The sequence below is a fragment of the Amia ocellicauda genome, chromosome 7 (assembly GCF_036373705.1).
Source record: "Amia ocellicauda isolate fAmiCal2 chromosome 7, fAmiCal2.hap1, whole genome shotgun sequence".
Lineage (NCBI taxonomy): Eukaryota > Metazoa > Chordata > Actinopteri > Amiiformes > Amiidae > Amia > Amia ocellicauda.
In genome coordinates, this window is record NC_089856.1 from 29110506 (window position 1) to 29135395 (window position 24890).

General features: G+C 45.0%; 2 protein-coding genes across 2 annotated transcripts; both read left to right on the plus strand.

Moving 5' to 3' along the window:
• The first annotated feature begins 517 nt into the window (after nt 1–517).
• Nucleotides 518–11006, plus strand: LOC136753854 (alkaline phosphatase-like). The gene is made up of 11 exons (XM_066710238.1): nt 518–596; nt 1751–1867; nt 2506–2621; nt 2940–3114; nt 3437–3612; nt 3796–3936; nt 4030–4099; nt 7870–8004; nt 8405–8596; nt 8765–8884; nt 10344–11006. Exons 1-11 carry the CDS (start codon nt 518–520, stop codon nt 10664–10666), a joined length of 1644 nt encoding a protein of 547 aa, XP_066566335.1. The 3' UTR covers nt 10667–11006.
• A 3783-nt stretch (nt 11007–14789) lies between these two features.
• Nucleotides 14790–24679, plus strand: LOC136753164 (alkaline phosphatase). Its single transcript, XM_066709048.1, has 11 exons — nt 14790–14913; nt 15675–15791; nt 16048–16163; nt 17838–18012; nt 18797–18969; nt 19126–19266; nt 19615–19684; nt 19831–19965; nt 20163–20354; nt 23382–23498; nt 24039–24679. The coding sequence occupies exons 1-11, from the start codon at nt 14838–14840 to the stop codon at nt 24332–24334; spliced, it is 1608 nt and encodes a 535-aa protein (XP_066565145.1). The 5' UTR covers nt 14790–14837; the 3' UTR covers nt 24335–24679.
• The last annotated feature ends 211 nt before the right edge of the window (nt 24680–24890 follow it).

A 24890-nucleotide genomic window follows, 5' to 3' on the forward strand; every position in this document is an offset into this window, starting at 1 on the left:
TACATTCGTGACTTATCATTTAAAAAGTTAAAGTGAAAGTGTCCGCAGTAGCAAAAGCCTTTAAATGTGGGGGTTAGCTGCTTCCCTGTTGTGCTCGGACGTTAGATGTCCACTGTTCACCAGACTGCACTGAGCATGGTATGTGAATTCAATACAGGTGTACTGTAGATCAGCACTAATGTAGAATAGGTCAACCATCGGCCTCGGCATGCTCTGTGCAGGTTATGAGAGTTTATTTCCCCACAATGTGGTGGTTAGGTAGAGATTGGGGAGTGTGATATGGGGCTTTGAACCTCCACCTAGTGGGAAAAGTGCTATTAATGAATAATTGTGTCTGAGGTGATGGTTGTGTAGGTGTGTGGGAGCTGGGGCTGTGTTTTGAAACCCTGACCTACATGAAAAGCTCTAGTCCACCTCAAGTCACTAGATCGCAACAGGAACTTCCCTGTGTTTTATTTTTATTGTAAGGTTTTGTAAGCGTGCTAACAAGATTAATTGGACACGCTATTGGATAACCATGGTCTATTGTGCCCCGTGCCTTGGTTGCGTGGCACAGTTGTCACGCTACAGCCCTCAGCTCGGTATAAAAGAGGACAGTGAGACCGTTCCTGCAGCAACAGCCATGTGGTCACTCCTGAGCTTGACCTTGTGCCTCACTTACCTCTCTCTATCCCTGACTGTGACTGTTCCCTTCCCAGGTAAGATGACTCATTTATTCATGTATGCATTTGATCGTGACCCTGTTCAAGTTGAAGATTGAAAATAGATGGATGAATATGTATGCATGTGTGTGGCTGACACCCTTATTCAAGGGCATCTTGCATTCAACAAGGAACTGAAGTTTCATGGTATAAATGTAACCGATTGAATGAGTGAATTATCAAATGCAAGCAGACAAAACATTATTAAACTTTTAAAACAAAGTTGGGGATGTTGAACAAAATTGTTGAAAATTAGAGTGAGCCATCTCCGTGACTGGGGAGTCTGCTTGAATGAAGTAATCTTTTGAAATTGTTGCTGCTACCTAGTTCAGGATAGGTCAGCTGAATGTTCAGATAATCATTGATATGGAACATGAATAGACAGCCTTCATATCAGAAGTGCTAGCAGCCTGATTTCAAAGCAGCAAGAAACCAATCAACAATAAAAGAAACTATAATTGCTATTTTCCATACCTTTGACGTCAACTGTTAGACATATATGTTAATTTTTATTCAAATTACTGTATGTGGGGTGGGAAGTCGCAAATTTCACTTTGGAGCAAATGTCTGAAAACTGCCGTCTCTGTACATTTGCTCAGAGTTCTGTTTGTGTGCGTGTGCGTATTTGCTCAGTATTCTAAATGCCTCTCTCTGCATGCGTCTCTTTTTGGAACATGTCTGTCTGTTTGTAGTATCTGGCTCTGTTTGTTCAGTGCCTCTCTGCATGCATGTGTGTGTGTGAGAGAGTATATATTTACTCAGTGTGTCTGTGTCTGTGTGGGCGTGTGGCATGTGGGTGTACTTCCTCACTATCTTACTCACTCACTCCCTTTGAATTGGAAATTACAAACCTACATCCTATTTGTAATTTCTCAGGAGTGGAATGTGGCTCCTGTCAATAAATGAAACCACAAAGATTGGCATTGGTCTAGGCCTTAGTGTGTATATTTTTGTGTGTATTAGCTCAGTATGTGTGTATTTGAACACTGCCTGTCCATGTTTGCGTTGGTGTGTGTGTGTTTGCTCAATATCTCTGTGTTGCTGATCAGAGGAGGAGCGGCAGCCACAGTTCTGGTTTGATCTGGCCCAGCGGCGTGTCCAGAGCAGCCTGTCCCGGCGAGACTCCACCACCACTGCCAGGAACCTGCTGCTCTTCATTGGGGATGGTATGCACCACACACCGACACATCTGCTCAGAGAGGCTTCACATAGTGTCTCTCCAATCCCAAGTATTTTATTGTATGTGAACACTGGATAAAGCTATGACATACTTATTATATTAAGTAAAATAAGACATTTTAAGCTAAGTATATCCTTTGACTACATGCGCGCGCACACACACACACGTGTATGAATATGTACATGATACAATGATACACAAACTGTGGAGGACACAAAGAAGCATGGGAAGAGGTATGCTTGGATTAACAGGAAGAGAGAAATAAATGAATGCATCCGAGAACAAATGAGAGATGTGACATCATTGAACCTGAAAATGTTGAAATGGCAATGGGTTGGACAGGTTGCAGGAAGAACGGATTAAAGATGGACAAAGGAAACTATTGAATGGAACCAAAGAGATGAGAAGACACCTAGAGGATGACAACAAAAATGATGGGAAGGTGAAATCATGAACATAGCAGGCGTGACATGGAAAAGAGCAGATATAGATCAAAGTGGAAACATTCTGGAGAGGCATGCATCCAGCAGCGGATCGATATAGGGTGATGGTGATAGCGTGCAAGTATCTCTGTAATAACCTGTGGGTTTCTCAAGGTGGTGTTTGTTTCTTTCCTTGCTGCAGGAATGGGCATGAGCACTATCACTGCCACTCGCATCCTGAAGGGCCAGCTCAGGGGTGGCAGTGGGGAGGAGTTCACTCTGGCTATGGACACCTTCCCTTACACTGCGCTCTCCAAGGTAAACCTTCCCCTGCGCGTTGTGGGCACGGAGAGGCAAACCCACACACCTGACCAGTTCTGTCACTAGTTGTTACCTTGGGTCTGTTGTTCTGTTGTTCTCCTGCTTCTGACATGCATATAGTTACACTTTCTAACAGAGTATCAAGGACACTTACCTACCTGCTATTATACTACCTCTACGCTAGCCATTGAAATGGTTTAATAATCATAACAGTCAGTAACATGGAAATAAAGAATGAGAGTTGGAAGTCATTGGTCACTTAGGGAGACCATCCCACTTGTAACTTGCCTTGCCTTTTGCGCTGTTTGCCCGCAGACGTACTGCACCGACTCTCAGATCGCAGACAGCACCTGCGCCGCCACGGCCTTCCTGTGTGGCGTGAAGACCAACAAGTTCATAGCCGGCCTGAGCGCCGCAGCTACCTTTGAGCTCTGTAACTCCACTGCGGGAAACCAGGTCACCTCCGTGCTGCGCTGGGCCAAGGAGGCAGGTATGTATCAGCAGGACTATGGTTGGGAGGGGAACCTGGTTTTATGGGATTCACAGGGGACCTCCAGACCACCAGATTCAAGTACAGAGGTTAAAGATTGGATGGTCAGAAAATGATTGGTGTGTAGTTAAACGATATTTGCATACAGGAAGGTCAGTGATTAGTTTCTCCTTCTCCCTCTCCTCCACAGTTGCTCCATCTTCCTCCTCCTCCCATTCTCACTCTGAATCAATGCTCTGTCTCCCTCCTCATCTTCTACTGCTGCCCTTGGCATCTCTACTCTGCCCGTCTCCTTCTCTTGCTGTCTCTTTCTCTTTTGCAGGTAAATCAGTAGGTTTTGTAACCACCACGCGGGTACAGCACGCCACACTGGCCCCTGCCTATGCCCACACGGCAAGCCGCAACTGGTACAGCGACGCCGACATGCCAGCTGAGCAGAGACAGCAGGGCTGCACTGACATCGCTCACCAACTCGTCCACAACATCCCTGACATAGAGGTACACAGGGAGGGGGAGGGAGCTGGGACATGAGAAATTGACAGAGGGAGGATGAAAGGAAGAGCTTGTTAATCAACCTAGAAGGAACAAGAGTACTTTAAAACCTGTATGATAGTCAGAATTGGGAAAAGACAGTGGTATAGCATACTGTTGTATTGACAAGGACGTGTGCTTCCTGTCCAGGTCATAATGGGGGGCGGCCGCAAGTACATGACCCCTGCTGCGACCCCTGACCCCGAGTATAATGGTGACGCCCGTTACCAAGGCCTGCGATTAGATGGGGTCAATCTGATTGACAAGTGGAGAGAGCTGAAACCTGGGAAGGTGAGTGAAAGAGGTGTGTGTGAGAGAGAGAGAGAGAGAGAGAGAGAGAGAATTAATGTTCATCTCTGTCTCTGTGTTTGGTCTGTCGTGCAGAATGCTTCTTATGTGTGGAACAAAGCGGATCTAGACAGAGTGGACCCAAACAAGACTGACTATCTTTTAGGTGAGGATTTAATTGAAACCTCTATGTAGTCTCTTGCTTTTTGAGTTTGAATTTCATAATCAAAATGATTTTGACATTTGACCCTTACCACAGGTTCCATTTCAATAAAGACCCTGGAGACTCATCTGAAGGCTCAGCATGATTTATTTTTCATCACTTGCTGCCTTATTCAAACTGAGAGGAAATGTATGAATTATAAGATGTGTATTCCCTTGATTTGAAGTCACATCTGTGGGTTCAGGGGTTCAATCCATGTTTTCTTCAAAACATGGCCACAAGAGGGCAACATTGTACTGTCTCTGTACAGTGAGCAACAAGCCACTGACTTCCAACAAGACACTGAATCCTCCCCTCTTAGCTTTGGTAATTGCAAAAATACAAACCAACATAAGTACGTAGATAGATCACCCTCCTCTGTGTGGGCACCTGGGCTATACTGCATTGTCCGTGTGTTTGTGTTGTGCTGTACTGTATTACCAGGTTTTGTCTATAGGGTATGCTGTACTATATTGTCAGTGTATGTTTGTGTTTTATACTGTTTATTGGTTTAAGTATTTTCTTTTCATCAATAAAAACAATTCAATTTTTAATACTTGTGATTAAAAACATTGACATATTAATCCTTAAAATCACTTAAAATTTTTAAAATCTTGTGATTTTTAACCAAACTAAAACAATAAACTTTAAAATAAACGTGCTCAAATCAAATAAACAAAACGTGATAAAAGCAAAAAAATTGCACACCAACAAAAGAGTCAAATACATTGAAAATAACAGAAAATGCATTAAACAAATTAAAAAAACAATTAAAAAGTAAAAATAAAAAACAAACAAAAAAGTCTAATGCATTTTAAATTAAACCCAAAACGGTCAATGTATTTGACAAAAAAATATAACAAAACTCTACCAAAAACCCTAAACAGTGTGATTTAAAAACAACTAAATCTTTAAAAACAATTAAGATTCATTATTTAAAATCTTCTTTTAAAAACAATCATTCTTAAAATCTTTAAAAGATCTTTAAAAGATCTTGGACTCGGGCTCCAGCAGGGGGAACTAACCGTCCCCGGAGGTGGGTCCCATCATGGGATCCTGAGCTCCCCCAGATCTTGTATGCGCCAGTTCTTAAAGGCTTCCTCCTTGCCCCTCTGATGGACCTCCAGATTGACGTAGTCTTTCACAAACACCATGCCCCTCCGCGCGATGACGATCGGGTCCAGCTCCTGCTTATTGAACAAACAGATGTTCCGTCCCTCCCACAGTGCCTGCTTCACTGCGCAGACGACACGCCACCAGCACCTCAAGGTAGATGTAGAAATTCCCTTGGCTGGACCGTATAGGATCTGCTGGGCGGTCGCCCGCGCAGGAACGGCGAACCTGTGGAGGAACGGAGAAAACAGGAGCCAGACCCTGTGGGCGGAGGGGCACTCACTAAAGATGTGAGCCTCCGTCTCCTTCCCCAGGCAACCCTTATAGGGGCAGGTGTCATAAGGAGCTATGCCCCTTCTGTGCATAAACACTCGGGTGGGGAGACACCGACTCACAGCCATCCAGGAGACATCTTTCTGCGTGTTCGTGAGGCAAACGTGCGTAGCGTTAGCCCAGATAAACCGGCAGGTTTCGGGAGGGAAATCTTCTATCCGGCTGGTCTCCTGGGCAGATCTCATCTGACTACAGATGGTCTTATAATCCCAGGAGGCCAGCACGACTTTATGGAGGCCTACTTCGAGCGCAAAGGCTCGGAGCGCCCTGTAGAACGGCGGGGGATCCCACGAGTGCGGCCTGGTGTTGTCCATGGCGCAGAGGCCGAATGGTCTCAGGCTGCTGGCAAAATAAAAGCGGTTCATGAAACTCACTTTCTTGCCAGCAGCCTGGATGTTCTTAACCACATAGGCCAGCCCCTGCGCCTTTATCAGCCGCACAACGTCCGGGACCCCCCTGCCTCCATCCAGGGTACCCTTCACCATCTGCACTCTTTTCAGCCTCTCCATTTTGCTCCCCCAGACAAACCGAAATATAATTCGGGTCACTAGTTTTGCGATACCCTTGTCTGGGGGGAAGATCATTCCTACGTAGAGGAGTATCGGGAAGAGGATGGCCTTTACGACCAGCACCTTACCAGCCATCGTCAAGGTCCTTGTGCTCCAGCCGTGGATCTTCCTTTGGACCTTTGCTATGGCCTCCTCCCAGCTCCGGGTGCCCGTGTTGGTCCCGTCGATCGTGATCCCCAGAACCTTGATAAACGGCTTCACAGGGAACACGGTCGGCAGGCCCCGGCCGACAGGCCATGCCCTGGAGAGGTAGACCTCGCTCTTGGCCTTATTCACAGCGGCCCCCGTCGCCCTGCAGAAGCCGTCCAGCAGTTCCTCGACCCTGGCCACGGACGGAGCGTCCGTGCAGACCACGGCCACGTCGTCCATATAGGCCAGGGCCTTCAGTTGCTCTCCGCCGGAACCCGGGAGATGGAAACCTGTCACCCGGACGTCCCGGCGGATCGCCTGCATGAACGGCTCCAAGCAGAGGACGTACAGCAGGGCCGACAGGGGACAACCCTGCCGGACCCCCGACCTGACCGGAAATGGTTCGGTCAGGTGGCGGTTCACAAGGACCCTGCTGCTTAGGCCGCTGTAGATGATCTTGACCCACTTCCTCAGGCCAAGAGCGAGACCCATCCTCTCCATAACAAGCTGCAGGTATTCGTGGCCCACTCTGTCGAAGGCTTTCTCCTGGTCCAAGCTGATTAGGACCAGGGGAAGCCCTCTCTCGTTCGAGTAGGCCACGACATCCCTGAGCAGCATGGCGTTGTCGGCCGCCGATCTCCCCCGGGCACCACAGACCTGGTCGGGACCCACGACTTGAGGGAGTGGCCGCTGCAGCCGGAGCGTCAGTGCTTTGGCCAGTATCTTGTAGTCGGTGCACAGGAGGCTGACTGGCCGCCAGTTCCTCAGATCTTTCGTGTCTCCCTTCTTGTGAAGAAGGGAGAGGATACTCTTCTTCATCGAAGGGGCCAATCTGCCCTCTCTGTACATCGACCCCAGGACCTGGCCCAGATCTTCCTTAAGCACCTCCCAAAAGATCTTATAGAACTCAGCAGGGATCCCGTCGGGACCCGGTGTCCTTCCAGAGTTAAGACTCTTTATCACCTGGGAGAGTTCAGTGGTGGTGATCTCTGGATCCTCCTCCTCCTCCTCGTCCCCCTCATTGCGGGACTCCAACAGGGACAGAAAGTGATGGATCAGATTTTGATCCACCACCTTCTGGTCGTACAACTCCCTGTAGAAATCCCGCACCACTGTCTCAACAGCCTCTCTGCCCTCCACCTCTTGCCCCGAGGAGTCGATCATGGAGGACATTGCAGGCCGCCTCTCCTTCGTTTTCTTGAAGAAGAAGCGGCTGCATTTCTCATCGTCCTCCATGATGCGGACCCTGGAAAGGACCTTGATCTTCTCTTGCTCCTCCCGATAGAGGGCGGAGAGACTCAGTTTGACCCGGGCCACCTCCTCAGCTAGGTCGAAGCCTCTGAGCTGTAAAAGACTCAGGCGCTGGAGGCGGGCGTTTAGATGGAAATATCTCGCCCGCCTCTCGCGAGCTTTCCGTTTCCCCAGCTGAATGAAGTAGCCCTTGGTTCTTTTCTTCATCATCTCCCACCACTCTATGGGAGAATCAAAAAGGTCCTTCAGGGTCCTCCACTCCTCGAGGCGTCTGCTAAAGGTCTTAATCACACGAGGGTCATGTTTGTGTTTTATGCTGTACTCTCCATATGTGTGCAGGCCTGTTTGAGCCAGAGGACCTGTCCTATGAACTGGAGAGGAACAGCAGCTCAGACCCCTCCCTGCCCGACATGGTGGACATTGCGCTCAAGATCCTGGGCAAGAACCCCAAAGGATTCTTCATGCTCGTGGAGGGTGGGCATCCCGCCTGGCACACTCACCCAGGGCATAACACCAACTAATGTAGGAGGAGAGCTCGCAATATGAGTAGGCAGAACATGGACTAAAAAAAGCAGCAGTTGCAATGGTCTCTGAGCTTAGGACTTTCCCAAACCTCCCTAGTATCATCAACCTCTGTCATTATCCTTTCTCTTCTTCAGCTGGATAGTGAAGCCAGGTTTGCATTTAGAGATCATTCACCTTAGCAGAGAAAAGCTCTTGACACCATTTTGTGTCTCTTAAGTATCAGCCATGGCAATCTATGGTTATGTAATGATAATTATTTAAGATGACCAGAATAATCTTTCACAACAAAATTAAAACTACATGAGACAGATGTGACCGATCCTACCCTCCCTCGCTCTCTCCCCTCCAGGTGGAAAGATTGACGTGGGTCATCACGATGGAAAAGCCAAGCTGGCCCTGTACGAGACAATGCTATTGGACGAGGCTGTGGAACGTGCAGCTCTGCTGACAAATGAGAGAGACACTCTGACCGTGGTGTCAGCTGACCACTCCCACACGCTCAGCCTGGGAGGCTACACTGACCGGGGGACCCCAATCTTTGGTACTTTAAGAGTGATGTCTTGTGAAATATTGTTAAAGAATTAAACTCCAGCGCAACAAGGACCTGTGCTTTGCTTGTCCCTTCTCTCTCTCTCTCTCTCTCTCTCTCTCTCTCTCTCTCTCTCTCTCTGTCTCTGTCTCTGTCTCTGTCTCCGTCTCCGTTTCCCAGGCTTTGCCCCCGTGGTGAGTGACGTGGATGGGAAACCCTACACTTCTCTGACCTATGGGAACGGTCCTGGCTTCAGTCTGGCCAATGGCAGTCGGGCCAATCCTCAACTGAAGAACACCAGTGAGTGCTGTCTCTTTAATCCACCCGAGCAAAGAGAGTATCTGATCATGCCTACATTTCAAGCCCACTTTTAAAAGAACTCATTGGGCCACATCCTGTAAATATAATGGACTGTTTCCTTCTGAATGAAGTTCCACAGGGTGATATGGTCCACCTACTAGTTTCCATAGCTGTCAGATTTGTTTGTTTGCCTGCAGAAATCTCACACACAATAGTTCATCATGTCCCCGTGTGCACAGACGCACGTTATGGTTTGGGAGGCATGTAGCGTGTGTGCTCAGAGACCCTGCTCGGATTCTAACCGCCGTCTCTGGTAGGTACAGCCTTGTCTTGCCAGACAGCCCTGTCAGACTTGGGGTCGTGAGTTATTACAGCTTTTGCTCAGAAAGCCAAACAGCTCCCTGGCCTTGATAGATGGCTGTACTTCTTTGCTTTATTAGTTTCTCAGATGGGACTGACATCGCACACAGTAACCTTGGGTGCAGACTCTGCCTGACTGATGCACAGCACTGGGAGAGAGTATTCGAATTACAGGACATGCATCCGTTTTGTAGCTGAAGTCTAAACATTGAATTGGAGAGAAACAAACAACACCCTGGGATTGTAAATGTTGGAAGGCAAAACTAGTTTTCCTTGGGGGGGAATGACAAAGCAATTGAAATATACAACTGCAAAGTTTTGTTGAGTTCACAATTATACCTACTTTCTTGTTTTCTTTTTTCTGGTCTCGTCAAGCTAAATGACCTCAAGGACTTTAAATGCCATGTACTGCCTGCTGGTATAATCAGATGTAATTGATTTGAATTACATTTCAAGAGCACTCTGAGAATCACCCAGCTCTGGCAAACAAAACGCCTTTTTTTTTTTCTCTTCATCTTTCTCAGTAACCTTATGACTCTGCCCTTGGGCTGTTTGTGCAGTTAAAAGAGGCTTCAACAAGTAGCCTGCTGAAATAATGAGCTGAAAGAATATTTTAAAAGCTTTTAAATCACGTTTTTTAAAGGTTACAATAATTCCAAGCACCAGCATCACGTGTTGTTCATTGCTTTTGCAGTTGCTGGTATTGATTCAATATTTTTTTTAAGGTGGTTGTATTTTTGTGTTTTCATGTACAGTGGAAAATCACAGTGTTATCGTAGTATAGAGTAGCAAGTGCGGTGAGACTGCTGGAGTCCTGATAAGAGTAAGAGTTCATTTCAAAGTACAGCAGTATGGCAGATGTGGTGCGGGTATATAGTGCATTTAAATAGCAAGCGTGGAAAATTAAAACTCAGACCAGGGTGCTTGTGTAGTTCACTGAAGTTGTGGGCAGTGTCACATATTGGTGCTCTGGTCATGCAAACCCAAAGGCTGCCAAGCAGGGAGAACCACTGGAGAAAGCACTGGTGAAGGAGAATATATATAGATACTATAATCATGTTTTCTAAGACTTACCTGTTGGGTGCCCCTCTGTTCCCAGGTGACCCCAACTACAGGCAGCAAAGTGCAGTGCCCCTTCGCCAGGAGACGCACAGTGGGGAGGATGTGCCAGTGTTTGCCCGTGGGCCCTGGGCACACCTCTTTCGGGGGACCAATGAGGACACCTTCATTGCCCATGTTCTGGCCTACGCTGCCTGTCTGGGACCCCACACCGCCCGCTGCAACCAGGACATCAAGGTGCCAGCCTTGGCCCCCATGCCCAGCTGGCCCTCTGTCAGCGCCTCGCCCCACCGGGCCACTCCTGCAGTTTGGACACCGGTCATTGCTCTGGTCCTGTTGGTGTGTACACTGACGACTGAATGACCCAGCTGTCCAACTGCAGCCTGGCCCAGCTGTAGCCCAGACTGACTCACTACCTTGATCTGATATTTGTTCCACATTTTAATAATTGCTGAATTTAGGTGTGATCTATAAAATCTTCTTGTCTGTCTGCCTTTGTCTTAATACAGACTTATATATTAAAGCTTGTGCACCAGTTGTGTGCATATGTCCATGTATACTATACATATTAACTTTGCTTAATAGCCATGCTCGTTGTGCTTTCTGTCCTGACGTTCAGCAATGTTTTCCTTTCTTGCAAAATCAAGAGTTCAAATTATTCACCTAACAATGTTGGACTCTTCATATTTATAATAAATTAAAGACTTCCTGTGGATATTTTTCTTCTTCTATAATGTATGAATTCCAAGCAACATTGTTGACATTTACCAAGAGGTTTACATTTATTACAACTAATTTATCAATTTATAGGGAACTATATCAAGTTAAATAGTTAAAATGCTATACAGCGTAGGTGGGTGCCCTTCACTTGAGATCTCTAATTCTGTTGCCAGACCTAACCGTTGATGGCATGTTTGAGGCTGGAGTCATGTCTAGATGGAAGGAGGGATATATATGAAGGCAGGAAAGGTCTTATAATTGCTTGTGGGTAGACAAATGTAAGGGAATTAAATTAGAAGTTAAGAAATTAGTGTTCTATTTTACTCTGGGCTAGACTTACGCTTCGGTTTCTCCAGCATGTGGGAAAGTAATTACCCATGTTGTTGTTCAAAGTGATTTTAATGAGCTTATGTTTTGTTAAACTAAATGTTTATGGTGTGGTTTTCTAGAGGTCTCCTCCAAGACTTAAACAAAACGTTTGGAGAACCCCTGAGTTATACAGTGATGTTAAACTATAGTGCAGAAACCGCATCTGCAACCAATAAAGTGAAAGACTGCCCTGGCTCTCAGTGAGATACTTCGTCCTCACAAACCACTGAATCCAGGGCCAGCAGCCACAGAGCAGAATCTACCATTGCTCTGCCAGTAGAAACAACAGCACTGGACATTTTCCTGGAAAAACATTGGGTTCTTTGGCTTCCTGTTCTGTTTCCTGCACCAGCTTTCATTATATCTGTTACATTGAATCATTGTATAGGTGTTGGTAGACCATGCTCTTTTGAACAGGGCCATGGGAACTTTAGTGATCATTGCCAGGACCACAAAAGACACAGGTCTCCTATCCCAGAACTCCCCAGGATGCAAGCAAGTTTGATTCAGCTCACACTGGCTTCTATTGGTGGCGGGTGAAAGGTTACAAAAAGAGCAGCTTGAATGTTTGGCTCGGTAATGGCCCAATACAATGCAAGTCATAGCTGCAGCAGGTGCAGCTCATTATGGGCAAAAAAACCCGGTGTTCTTTACTGAAGTGCCTTTTCACTGAGCTGAATTTAAAGGTCATGTTTCCGAAATCAGTCAGGACAGGTTTTTCCAAAGAGCTCTCTGCCAGTTCAGATGGCGCTCTATCACTCATTTAATCTGCCACTTCAATTAGCCTTTTCTGAAAGGCTATGTTTTCTTCGCTCTGCACTTCCCTCTGCAGTGTTCCTGTGGACTTTTGTGCGGTTGCCAGATCTGGGGTGTACAACAGTGCTGCAATTATGGCCAACAATAAAAGATCAAGTGCTGTCATCAAACACCTGACAGCTGGGTTGGCTTATTTATTTATTTCTCTATTCATTTCACATCAATTAATCAAGGAAATCTAGGAAAACACGATGTCTGATCTACAGAACAGACTAATTAAAGACCCCTGCTACTACTATTACTACTAAGTAATAATAATAATAATATAATAAGCCAATTGTAAAATGAACCTAGGCCATACAGTGCATCCGGAAAGTATTCACAGTGCTTCACTCTTCCACATTTTGTTATGTTACAGCCTTATTCCAAAATGGATTAAAATCATTAATTTTCCTCAAAATTCTACAAACAATACCCCATAATGACAACGTGAAAGAAGTTTGTTTGAAATCTTTGCAAATGTATTATAAAAAATAAAAAAAATAAAAAAATAAAAAGCACATGTTCATAAGTATTCACAGCCTTTGCTCAATACTTTGTTGAAGCACCTTTGGCACCAATTACAGCCTCAAGTCTTTTTGAGGATGATGCTACAAGCTTGGCACACTTATTTTTGGGCAGTTTCTCCCATTCTTTTTTGCCGGACCTCTCAAGCTCCATCAGGTTGGATGGGGAGCGTTGGTGCACAGCCATTTTCAGATCTCTCCAGAGATGTTCAATCAGGTTCAAGTCTGGGCTCTGGCTGGGCCACTCAAGGACATTCACAGAGTTGTCCTGTAGTCACTCCTTTGTTATCTTGGCTGTGTGCTTAGGGTCGTTGTCCTGTTGGAAGATGAACCTTCGCCCCAGTCTGAGGTCCAGAGCGCTCTGGAGCAGGTTTTCATCAAGGATGTCTCTGTACATTGCTGCATTCATCTATCCCTCGATCCTGACTAGTCTCCCAGTTCCTGCCACTGAAAAACATCCACACAGCATGATGCTGCCACCACCATGCTTCACTGTAGCAATGGTATTGGCCAGGTGATGAGCGGTGCCTGGTTTCCTCCAGACATGACGCTTGCCATTCAGGCCAAAGAGTTCAATCTTTGTTTCTCATGGTCTGAGAGTCCTTCAGGTGCCTTTTGGCAAACTCCAGACGGGCTGTCATGTGCCTTTTACGGAGTAGTGGCTTCCGTCTGGCTGGTTCTCCTCTCTCCACAGAGACAGGCTGGAGCTCTGTCAGAGTGACCATCGGGTTCTTGGTCACCTCCCTGACTAAGGCCCTTCTCCCCGATCGCTCAGTTTGGCCGGGCGGCCAGCTCTAGGAAGAGTCCTGGTGGTTCCAAACTTCTTCCATTTACAGATGATGGAGGCCACTGTGCTCATTGGCACCTTCAATGCTGCAGAAATTTTTTCTGTACCCTTCCCCAGATCTGTGCCTCGATACAATCCTGTCTCGGCGGTCTACTGACAATTCCTTGGACTTCATGGCTTGGTTTGTGCTCTGACATGCACTGTTAATTGTGGGACCTTATATAGACAGGTGTGTGCCTTTCCAAATCATGTCCAATCAACTGAATTTACCACAGGTGGACTCCAATCAAGCTGTAGAAACATCTCAAGGATGATCAGTGGAAACAGGATGCACCTGAGCTCAATTTTGAGTGTCATGGCAAAGGCTGTGAATACTTATGTTCATGTGCTTTTTTTTGTTTTTTATTTATAATACATTTGCAAAGATTTCAAACAAACTTCTTTCACATTGTCATTATGCGGTATTGTTTGTAGAATTTTGAGGAAAATAATGATTTTAATCCATTTTGGAATAAGGCTGTAACATAACAAAATGTGGAAAAAGTGAAGCACTGTAACCAATAAACTCCTGTTTCCTATGTTCTCTCATTTCCTTCTTTAGTGAGCATACAGTTTGTCCACAAAGCACTTTTGTACCACAGACATCGTGTACTGCAGCTATTCCCCGAGTGAATCAGAGCGGGATCCCTCATGGTTAGATACAATGAGATTCAATATCACACTCCCCCATCTGTGGATATTATATTGTGCCCCTGGTGAAATGCAGTGTACCACCTCTCCCAGATTTTGGGGCTGTGCTCAGGACACCCTGCAGGATTCTGGGGTCTCTGTCGGGTGGCAACGGCATAAATCCCTGTCTTCTGCTTTAGTGTCTGTGTCAGGCACTGCATGAAGCCCATTCTGTGCTTGGAGTTTGTCTATACTGTATGTACTCTGTGTTGGCTCATTTTCATACGGTAGGGATCTCTAATTCTGTAAACTACTGGACTTTACTTGTTATATTTCTTTCAGTTGGACTGTGGCAACTTACACAGATTTTTTTTCTGTCTTTCATAACAGCCTGATAAGGGTAGATACAGTTGAAAGTCTAGCCAGCAATGGTTTCCCAAAGTAGAAAAGTGTTTTTTTATGACCACGCTGCTACATTCTGATAGGTGAGCTGAATACAGCAGACCACTTCAGTCCAGCCTCCCAGGTAATTTCTTGGGAATTATGTATAATATTTTATGATACCCCAATAATGCCCTGATTGGCAGGAATTGAGCTGAAGGATATACAGATAGAGTGTACACATGTGTAACTTAGACAGTGTGCAGGACTGACCCTCAACGAGAGGATGGCATCTTACAGATACTGTGTCTTGTGTCTGTGCCTGCTGGCCAGTCTGCCTGCTGCAAAAACAGCTGCCCCAGGTAGGAAACCTCTTCTAGTGGCCCATATTTTTAACTTGATTATATTCCTCGAAATTGTTAATATGTTGTTGCTTTTTTATAACGATCATTTTCTGAAGTCAGAATAAATGGATTTACATGTTGAAAGTGTGCAGTGGGTGAATAGCTGGAAATGTTCTATTTGAATGAGATGAGATTATGATCTACAAAAGCAGTGACATTGGTCAGCAGCCCCAAAGAAAATGTATGCACTTAACTCAGTGCAAGTTGATACTAAGCAATTTCTCATTGTAATTTCTGCTCGTTCAGCTGAAGTGTGCCATGACCGGTGCTAGCTGCTAGATAATTGACCACAGCAGTAGGCAACCCAAATCAGGGCATGGTAGGGCACTATAATCAGAGCATGATTTGTGCAAAAACTTTTTGATGTCCTACTGTGCTTTTTGTTTACCAGTGCTAATAAAGTTAAATACTTTTGATTTTATTTCACTGGCATTTTAAAGGCATAGATGTCTATTTAATGTAAATATAACACAATATTTTTACACCGCAGAGTGTGTAATTCTCTTCATATTCTCCTCTTGTGCTAAAATGTGTTTTGTTTGATTTAATTGATGAGTAGTGCACCTATTCACAATTTACTTTAATTCTGAAGAAAGCTGAAGCCCCAGGGTTTGGTTTGGTTTCAGTCCTTCTCAGTCCAGTGTGGTCAGGAGTGAGTAAGGCTGTTGTGATCAGTGCTGAGTTGCGTTTGTGTGTGTGTGTGTGTGTGTGTGTATCAGTGGAGGAGGAGGACCCTGCGTTCTGGAGGAAGCAGGCCCAGCAGACGCTCCGCTCTGCTCTCAGCCTTCGGCACAATACCAACGTGGCCAAAAACATCATCCTCTTCCTCGGAGATGGTGAGTTTTTTCTCCTGAACACCTCACATTTTAATAAAACAACTGTAAAATTTGGAAATTGCCAAAGTAAGCAAGAGTGTAGGTATGGTCAAATGCCAAAAAATAGATTCATCTGTAATCGTTTGAATATAGACTTTTAAAAACTGATACAGCTGCTTCATACAATGGCTTTACCAGCATGACTTGGACATGCACTGTTGGTTTGAAGTGTTGCTGGGTATTCAGCTGTACCCATCTCCTTCTGTGCTGCCCACAGGAATGGGCGTCACCACAATAACAGCAGCCCGGATTCTAAAGGGACAGCTGCAGAACAAGACTGGGGAGGAGACTGTGATGGCCATGGACACCTTCCCATATGTGGGTCTGGCCAAGGTGAGGTGGGCTCATTGCTTGTATCCATTCCTTTTTAATATATTGAATGGCAGGGTATGAAGCCACAGAAGTGCAGTTACGGGGGAGTAGAAATGGTGTTATTACCCAGTTGAGAGGGGTGGGAGGTTATGTAGTCATCTGGCATGGCTTATCTTTGCTTTCTGCTGACTGCTGTCGGTATTATGAGCAGAACAATATGATTTCCAGGAGCTAATCAGTCTTGATAAGGCCCCTCAGTGGAATAAAGCCATAGTGATTGTGCAAAGTAAACTGCTCAAATGACATACAGAGCCAATAGCTCCCAGTTTCAGCTGTGATCTGTACTCTGTTTCACTGATGGTGACTCAGTGCTCTTTTAAAGGCTGTTTACTAAGTGGCCCTCCGATAACTTGCAAGAAATCAGATACACACACTCACACACACAAATGACTGACTTACAAAACAAGCCTTGACTTAATTAAGGTGTAATTAGGAGACATGTACAGCTATAATAATGGATCATTATGTAGACACTCTGATCCAGCACAGCAGATATTACAGGACGTATCATGCGTCAAACAGGCTTACGTACAATAGGATGTACGTTTCACTTCTATTTTGAAGCGCAGGGCACACAGAAAGCAATTGTTCAGTGTAAAGAAAACAATCAACAGGAGTCCCCTTACCCTGAACCCTTGGTTCAGCTAGCCTCTACTACCTGTCTCGGTAACTCTCTGTTTTTCAGTTTGTTTTTACTGAATCATTGGGTTTAAGTGGTGGTAGGAAATGTCTCATTGTTGCAGTGAGAGTGTGTTTGCAGGGACAGAGAAAGTGAGGGATCATGATGGGTTATCAGCGTCTGTGGATAGAAGTGGAGATCAAACTCCAGAGCCGCCCGCGTTTAGCTGGGTTGCTGTAATTCCAGGGATGTCTGAAAGGGTCTTTTTCCTCGATTCGCTTTCAAGTCCCCCCTGAGTGGCCCTCATATTGGGAGATGAAAGGCTGATAATGGAGGAGAGCTGATGTTGTCCTAACAGTGGAATATGCTGTAACTGGGCAATTGTTTTCCTGCTCGAGAATGACAAAGGCAACGAGTCAGTGAAAATTGTCAGTGGTGAATACATTAAAATAATTAGACTGCAGCTCATGAATGCTCATCACAAGCACTGTGTCTGTAAGCTTCTCTTCACAGTCAGGGTAGAACAGCGGGTCTTCACAGAGAAGCTCCTCCTGTAATTTCTGTGAGGGAGGGTAAATAGTAGGCCTAAAGCCAGGGTAAATGGGCTGGCCAGTGACTTCACTCATCATCGGCATCAGGTGCACAGCTCATGCTATACCTACACCTGGCGTTTAACGGCTCTTCTGAATCAAACACTGCCGACCTTTTTAAGCAAAAAGGGCTGAATTTTATGCTGAGTTTATTACCACTTTTGGAAATGTGGATACAGTAAATATGCTACAAATTGTAAGTACATCTGGATTTGAAAGTTATTAAGAAAAACTATTAAAACTATACTATCAAAACTATCAAAACTTGGACCACTTGGACGCCAAATGAACATGATGGGTCGAATTGCCTCCTCTCATTTGTAAACTTTCTTATGTTCTTGTGTTCTTATATAAAGAAAGAAAAGGTATATTCTGTGGGTTGACCCAGTGAGTGAGTGAATGCCCCTGCCCCCCCCTCTCCTGCAGACCTACAGTGTGGACTTCCAGATTGCAGACAGCTCCAGCACGGGCACGGCCTACCTGTGTGGGGTGAAGTCCAACCTCAACACCGTAGGCCTGAGCGCTGCAGGCCGGAATGGGATTTGCCGCTCCGAGAAGGGGAATGAGGTCACGTCCATTCTCAAATGGGCCAAAGATGCAGGTACCCAGCATTCGATGCACAGATATTGACAGAGCCCAGATGTGCTCAAATGAGCGGTCAAGACACACTTAGTATGCATTTAACAAAAGCCCAAACTCAAAACAGAGCAGAGACTAACACATCAGCCTGGCTCACCCTGAAGGGCCTGACACTCGTTTTTCAAAGAAGATGCTTTTTGACTCATATTCGTCCTCTTATGTAGTTATGTATTCCCAATTAAATCTGTGCAGTAGCTGTGCCGTGCAACCTTCAGTTGACCGTATCATTTTCCTGTAAATATTTTGCAAACCAGGAGGCCTTGACCTGAATATTACAGTTAATAGACAAAACACCCCTGTTTAACAGGCAGTGCAGTCTTCAGGTGACGCAAAAGAACATTTTACAGCCTTATACTGTTCTTAGGGGCACTCTTCATAATAAAAGGGCAATATATCAATTAATTATTTCCAAAGGGCAATTTGTGTGTGCAGTACATTTATATGACACAGAGAACATGACAGAGCAAAGTTCATTCTCGAAAAGGAGGAGTTGCTAAGGCCTTTTGCAGAGATTGCTATTTTCTCCTGAAGTTCTTACGTGAATGGATCATAATGAAACAGAATTTCTATCACCTTGTTGGGTTGGTGGAGATGAGGAGGGGGCTGGAAAGAATCACAGTTCACTGGTGACCTCTGCTTGGGTCCCAGTGAGGAGCAACCCATGTTAAACCCCCCCACTAAATAGCCGAATGATCTCACTGGACGAAATTCAGAAAGCAATTCCAATATGCTATTTCCCATTGCAGGTAAGTCTGTGGGAATTGTGACGACAACACGCGTCCAGCACGCCACCCCTGCATCAGCCTACGCCCACAGTGCCTACCGCAAGTGGTACTCAGACTCGGATATGCCAGCAATCGCCAAGCAGCAGGGATGTAAGGACATCGCCCACCAGCTGGTTTACAACACAGACATCGATGTGAGCAAACTATCCATGAATTAGTTTTTCCTTCAGTGCAATTTCTACAAGTCCGTAAAATCTGAAATGCTTTGGAAGAGGGTGCATTGCTTCCATCACTGCATTCTGACAGGTCCTTAATGTTTTGTGTTATGATCTTGTTCTTGTTCTTGACAGGTGATCATAGGAGGAGGTCGGAAGTACATGACCCCCCAAGGCACCAAGGACCCAGAGTACCCCTCTGACCTGAAGGCACGGGGCAAACGTGGGGACGGTCGTGATCTGATCTCCGAGTGGCAGAAGAGCAAAGCTGGGAAGGTACAGAAAAGCACATCTGCCTCGTTGCTGCTGCTCAACAGTGAGCTGCTAAAGACTTTGTGAGCAGCAGACTCTTGTATATATTATAAACCCGTGCTCTAGTGCTCCAAACCAGAATCTGATGACAGTTCTCATTTCCACCCCACATGCTGTGGCCTTCCTCTAAATTTCTCAAATGTTAGTAATCAAGTGTGCCTACAGGAGACTCTGCCAAACTGCAGCCTCTTCCACTCATATAGTGGCTCTCACACATAGTTGGATCTCGCAGTGTGTCCCTCAGGACACCAGATGTTGCCTTTGTACATCCACACTAACATGTGCCAACTCAGTGGGTGTTCATTTGTTCAGGTTGCTCACTACGTCTGGAATAAGTCAGACTTTGATGCTGTCAACCCCAACACTACAGATTATCTGATGGGTGAGTGACACCTTTCTTTTCATCCTTGTCTGTAAAGCATGCTAATGGTGTTTGTGCTGAAGTTGGCACAGCCCTGTGTTCTTTGGTAGTCTATACTTTGGTCCTCTCTGTCTCTGCTTTAAGTCTGCATTTGTTTCTCCCTGCAGCTCTGTTTGAACCTGGGGACTTGAGGTTTGAGATGGAGAGAGACCCTGCCATGGACCCCTCCATTGTAGAGACAATGGAGAAGGCCATCCAGATCCTACAGAAAAATCCCAAGGGCTTCTTCTTACTGGTGGAAGGTGAGCACTGAGTGAACACTACACACCATGGTCTGTTGCACATCATGATAAAAAGTCTTGCCTTGGATGAAATGGCTTAATAAAAATGAATTTGTTCATCAGGTGTCAATGTTTTGTCTAGTCTGCTATGATTGTCTTGACTGCATTACTGTTGTTCATTGAATGTCAGAGTTTGCCTCTTGTCTGGCCTCACACAGGCGGGCGTATTGACCAGGGTCACCACGCGGCCCGTGCTGCCATGGCACTGCACGAGACTGTGGCACTGGACATGGCGGTCTCACGGGCACTGGAGCTCGTCAGTGATGATGACACACTCACACTCGTCACTGGGGATCACTCTCACTCCTTCAACTTCAATGGATACCCCTTCAGAGGAAGCCCCATCCTTGGTATGTGCATCATATACACGCAAGGAGTGAGAGTATCTCCCATCTACGTCACCTTCAGAATTTAGAACAAGGGTTCCATCATGGAGATGGTAAGAAGTGCACAGGGGGTAGTCTGAGGACGGGCGTTCCCCCATATGGAGGATGAAACATTTTTATCCATCTTAACTGTATCATCAGGGGTCATACAGTCCTGGTAATGGTCAGTCAAGGTTTGCTTACATGAAACCGTGTCCATGGAAGGTGGTTGGAGGACAACAGTAACACAAATGGTGGAGTGTTGGTGTAAATTACACCAAATGAAAAAGGTAAATAAGAGCCGTGTGTGTGGTCCGAACCTCAAGGTCACCCAGCGAGTGATGGGGGGTTTCATATCTCCCAGCTCCCACTTCTCCACTCTAGAATGAAGACTCCTCTGCCTTCTTATTTTATTCAAGCAGGGTTTAAGTACAAAAAACACATAAATTAGTTGGCTCTTATCCTCATGTTGCAAGAAGAAGGGTCTTATCGAGTTGTGCATGCACAGCAGAATAATTGCCTAAGATAGCCCCAGCTGTAAAGCCCCTTACTTGTAAGCCTAATGCACTCTTAGCCTGCACATTCCCGAGTGGTTGTGTAAGCCCAGTGTGAGTGTCCGGGGAGACTCCACTTGCTGTTGCTTCACCTTAATTCATTTTAGTCACCCACTACTGAGCCTGTTCTCCACTAGGCTGGGCTGACACCACTCCCCTTGAGCCCTTGAGTCCTTGAGGCTGGTCCCCCGGGACTGTGGTAAGAACACAATTATCTTGATAACGAACACACTAATTGAAATGAGACGAGCATCCAGCATTACGTTAGAGGGGCGCCCATGTGTCTGCAGCAGGCAGACCCTGGCCCTGCTGAGCCACAGTGCCTGCACACTAAATTGGTCCAATTATTTGCTTGTAGTCATATTTAATAGGTCTCTAATAATTTACCCTTTCTAGCTTCCTTCAAAATAAGTCTCTTGGTCTTGGTCCTTGGGAGTGTCACTTTCGTTTGGTTTCCGTTCCAGATGAACTCTTGACTTATTAAAGTAATTGAAACATAATTATTCGGTTGTTTTGATCTTTTTATTTGTTCTGCAATGCTCTTTAAAAGTTGGCCAAGATTGGATTACCTTGTTAGGTTCTAGATTTAAGATTTCCCCCTCATTTAGGTAGGCTGTTGCCATAAGCTTGTGACTGCCCCTAATGCAAATGGGTCCATAGAGAGCTGAAACCATGTCTGTCCATCATTATATCCAATAAGATTTGTGTTAAGTGGAAACAGACAAACCAGACTTCCAGCAGTTTTTTTTTTGTGCAGACCAGGTAAAAGCTAAAATCTAAAGGTTTTAATAAGTCTCAATATTTAGGAACTCTGTTGGGACATAGACCATGGGACACAGGGAGTACCAATGACCAGTATAGAGATACTTGGTTACAGTATAAGACTTCTGCATGACCTTCTGCATCACGCCCTGCTGTATTTGTGCCTACTGTATTTCGTTCTCTGCGTTTATCAGCAGTGCCTGCTCACAGTTTTCCTCGTTAACAAGCCTCATGATTAATTTAGTTCCAAGCGGTGAACACTTAATCAAGTTAAAGTGAAGAACTAATCCCTTACCGAACCACACAATGTCTTACAGTAGTTCATCACCTCCAGATTAGTTAGCATTTAATAACTATCTCTTTGGACGTTATTGTGTCTTTGTCACAGTGCCAGCTGCACTGGGTGGTGCATGGTGACATTATTCCCAGTTCTACCTGTACTCTTACCCGTATGACCATATGTGGATAAGTGGGAGAAGCCCAATTGTGTTATTTGGTGTAGTGTGTATTTTGTGGAGAAGACCCAGTAACCCTATGCTTTGTATGTTGGGGAACAACGTTACAACGTTAAAAGGGCACCAAATCCATTTGCTTCTCTTTAATCCCATGTGTACTCTTCACTGTTGTGTTGTTTGCCAAGTGTTTGGTATCTAATGAAAGCTAAGCTGAGAATCCGCATTTTGAAATGGGGTGTGGGGGGATACTTGGTCTGAGTAGGAATAAAAATCTCATTAAATATTGACAATTATGACATATTCTGGAACCAGGCAGTCTACTGATCAAAGCAAGACCATCCATGTTTTGGTAGAAGCAACACACACCTGTAGAGAGCTCAAAATTTCAAGATGGAAAACTGTTTACAGTGTACTAATACACAACGATTTTACATAATTGGATCTGAACTTCTCTGTGTTTGATGTGTGTCAAATAATATATACTGGATTCATCATTAGGTTGTTCTGAACAAAACAAGCCTATTTGCAAAGAAATATGATCAAAACTGAGTGATCTGTGACCGTCTGAATGAGACCCCTCCAGAGCAGACTGCGCGTTTACCCCCCGGGCTCTGAATGACGGCGGGTGACACAGAAAATGTAAATCGGATGTGTTTGAGAATGAAACACGCTGGTAGCCAAGAGAATAAGCTTTGTAGGAATACAGTGTAACTTCTATGCACAGGAGCTGTGTGTAACACTGACAAATAATACTTAAGATGGTGTAGTAACAGTATATAACTCTGAAATGTACAAATCTTTTTAACCTCTGGCAGTTTACCACTTAGCTGTGTACCATTTCAGAATATTCACTGGACTTGAACTGCTTAAATTTCAATACAAACTGGAAAAATTGGGGTGTTCTACAATTTTTGACCAGTACTGTATAAGTTGTACATGATCAGGATTATGTTAACTATTTTCAAGTCAGCAGCAGCTAATACAAAAAAGAGCACCCACAAGAATTTAAGGTTAATTTGGGCAGTACAGTTGCGTGAGGAAACCATTTAACTGCAGGTTGCCATGGGAAACAACATGGCGTGTTATACTCTGTCAGGTCTTTGCTTCACAGTGCACAGTGTCTCCAGCATGCTGTTAATGGTTGAATGGTTTCCCCCTGGTATGTGTGTGTGTCTGCTTTATTCAGACTGTATTACTGGAATAACACTTCATAACACTTCATTGTCTTGCTTAACTTGTAGGAAAATCCCCTCTGTTTGGAGACGATTTCTTACCATATACTACGCTAATGTATGGGAATGGCCCCGGATATAAAATCATGAACAACAAGCGGCCTGACATCAGAGGAGTAGACACAGGTAAAGGGGAGATACTCGCTTTGTGACCTTTCCATAGAGCTGCTTTACATAAAACTAATTCTTAATTAATGTTTGACCAAAATGACTAGTGAGAATGTTTATGGTGAAGTTCTGTACAGGTGAAGCTAAGAATGATCTTACAGTTCAATGTAAATTTTAATTTAAATAAAATATATTTATTTCAGTTTAAATAATTGTAAACCTAGAAAGGTCTCATGTGTTACAGTTGTTCATATTATAACTTTGTATACACGCCTTCTGTTTTCTTGCATTATACTGTTTTTATCGTGTGGTCCGCAGAGATCGCCCCCGAGAATCTGATGGACCTTGAGATTGAGAAAATAATTGTTTTAAATTATTTGAGCTGAAATACCTTGACTCTCCCACACATTATATCTGTCTCTCTCGCTCCCACACACACAAACTCTCCAACACATACACACTCCCACACACATACAGACATTCTCCCACAATACACACACACATGCACACACACGCAAAACAAAGATGCCAGGGACTGATGTTTCCACCCTCTCCCAGCTTCCAAGGACTATGTGCAGCAGTCTGCCGTGCCCACAGACACTGAGACACACGGAGGGGAGGATGTGGCAATGATGGCACGTGGACCCATGGCGCACCTCTTCCACGGCATCCAGGAGCAGAACTACATCGCCCATGCTCTAGCATACGCAGCCTGCATTGGGGAGAACCAAGACCACTGCCTCACCTCCGCCACCTCCACAAAGCATGTCACAGGCAATGCTGCCCCTTCCATTTATATCCACCTCATCGTACAGCTATTCCTGGGGCTACTGCTCACTGCCTACCTACACTGAGGAAAATATCCCACAGCTGCTGTTCTACATGCATAGCACAGGGGGTGAAAATTAGCTAGCTCAATATGTATCAAGATTTGAATCACACTGGCTTTTACTAGATTCCTGAAATAGTAATACAGCTCATTTTCAAGAGGTTTTCTTCATCAGAGGCTAAACAATTGCACCCTACTATTGTGCCACACCTTTCAGAAGTGTATGTCAGTTGTTATTATTAGTTTGTTCTTGGAATAATACTCGAGATGTCTCCCTATGATTATGTACAACATAGATTGTTACAGGCAGATCTGATGCACACTGTAGACACATACCCTTGTATTTCTATCTATAAATGCCTGCAACCTAGTTTGTTTCCTATGTTTATGAACAGTAAATGATTGTTTGTTTCTCATCTGGTAGACAGAGAAAAACATGTAATTCAATGTATGCCTGCGAGTTCAGTAATTAACACTACACATGCAGTATACTCTGTGCCCAAATATACACTGCCGTCTCATTAAGGAGAGACTGTAGTGTAAGTGAGGAAAGAACTGGAAAAAAGCATGACTTGCAAGGT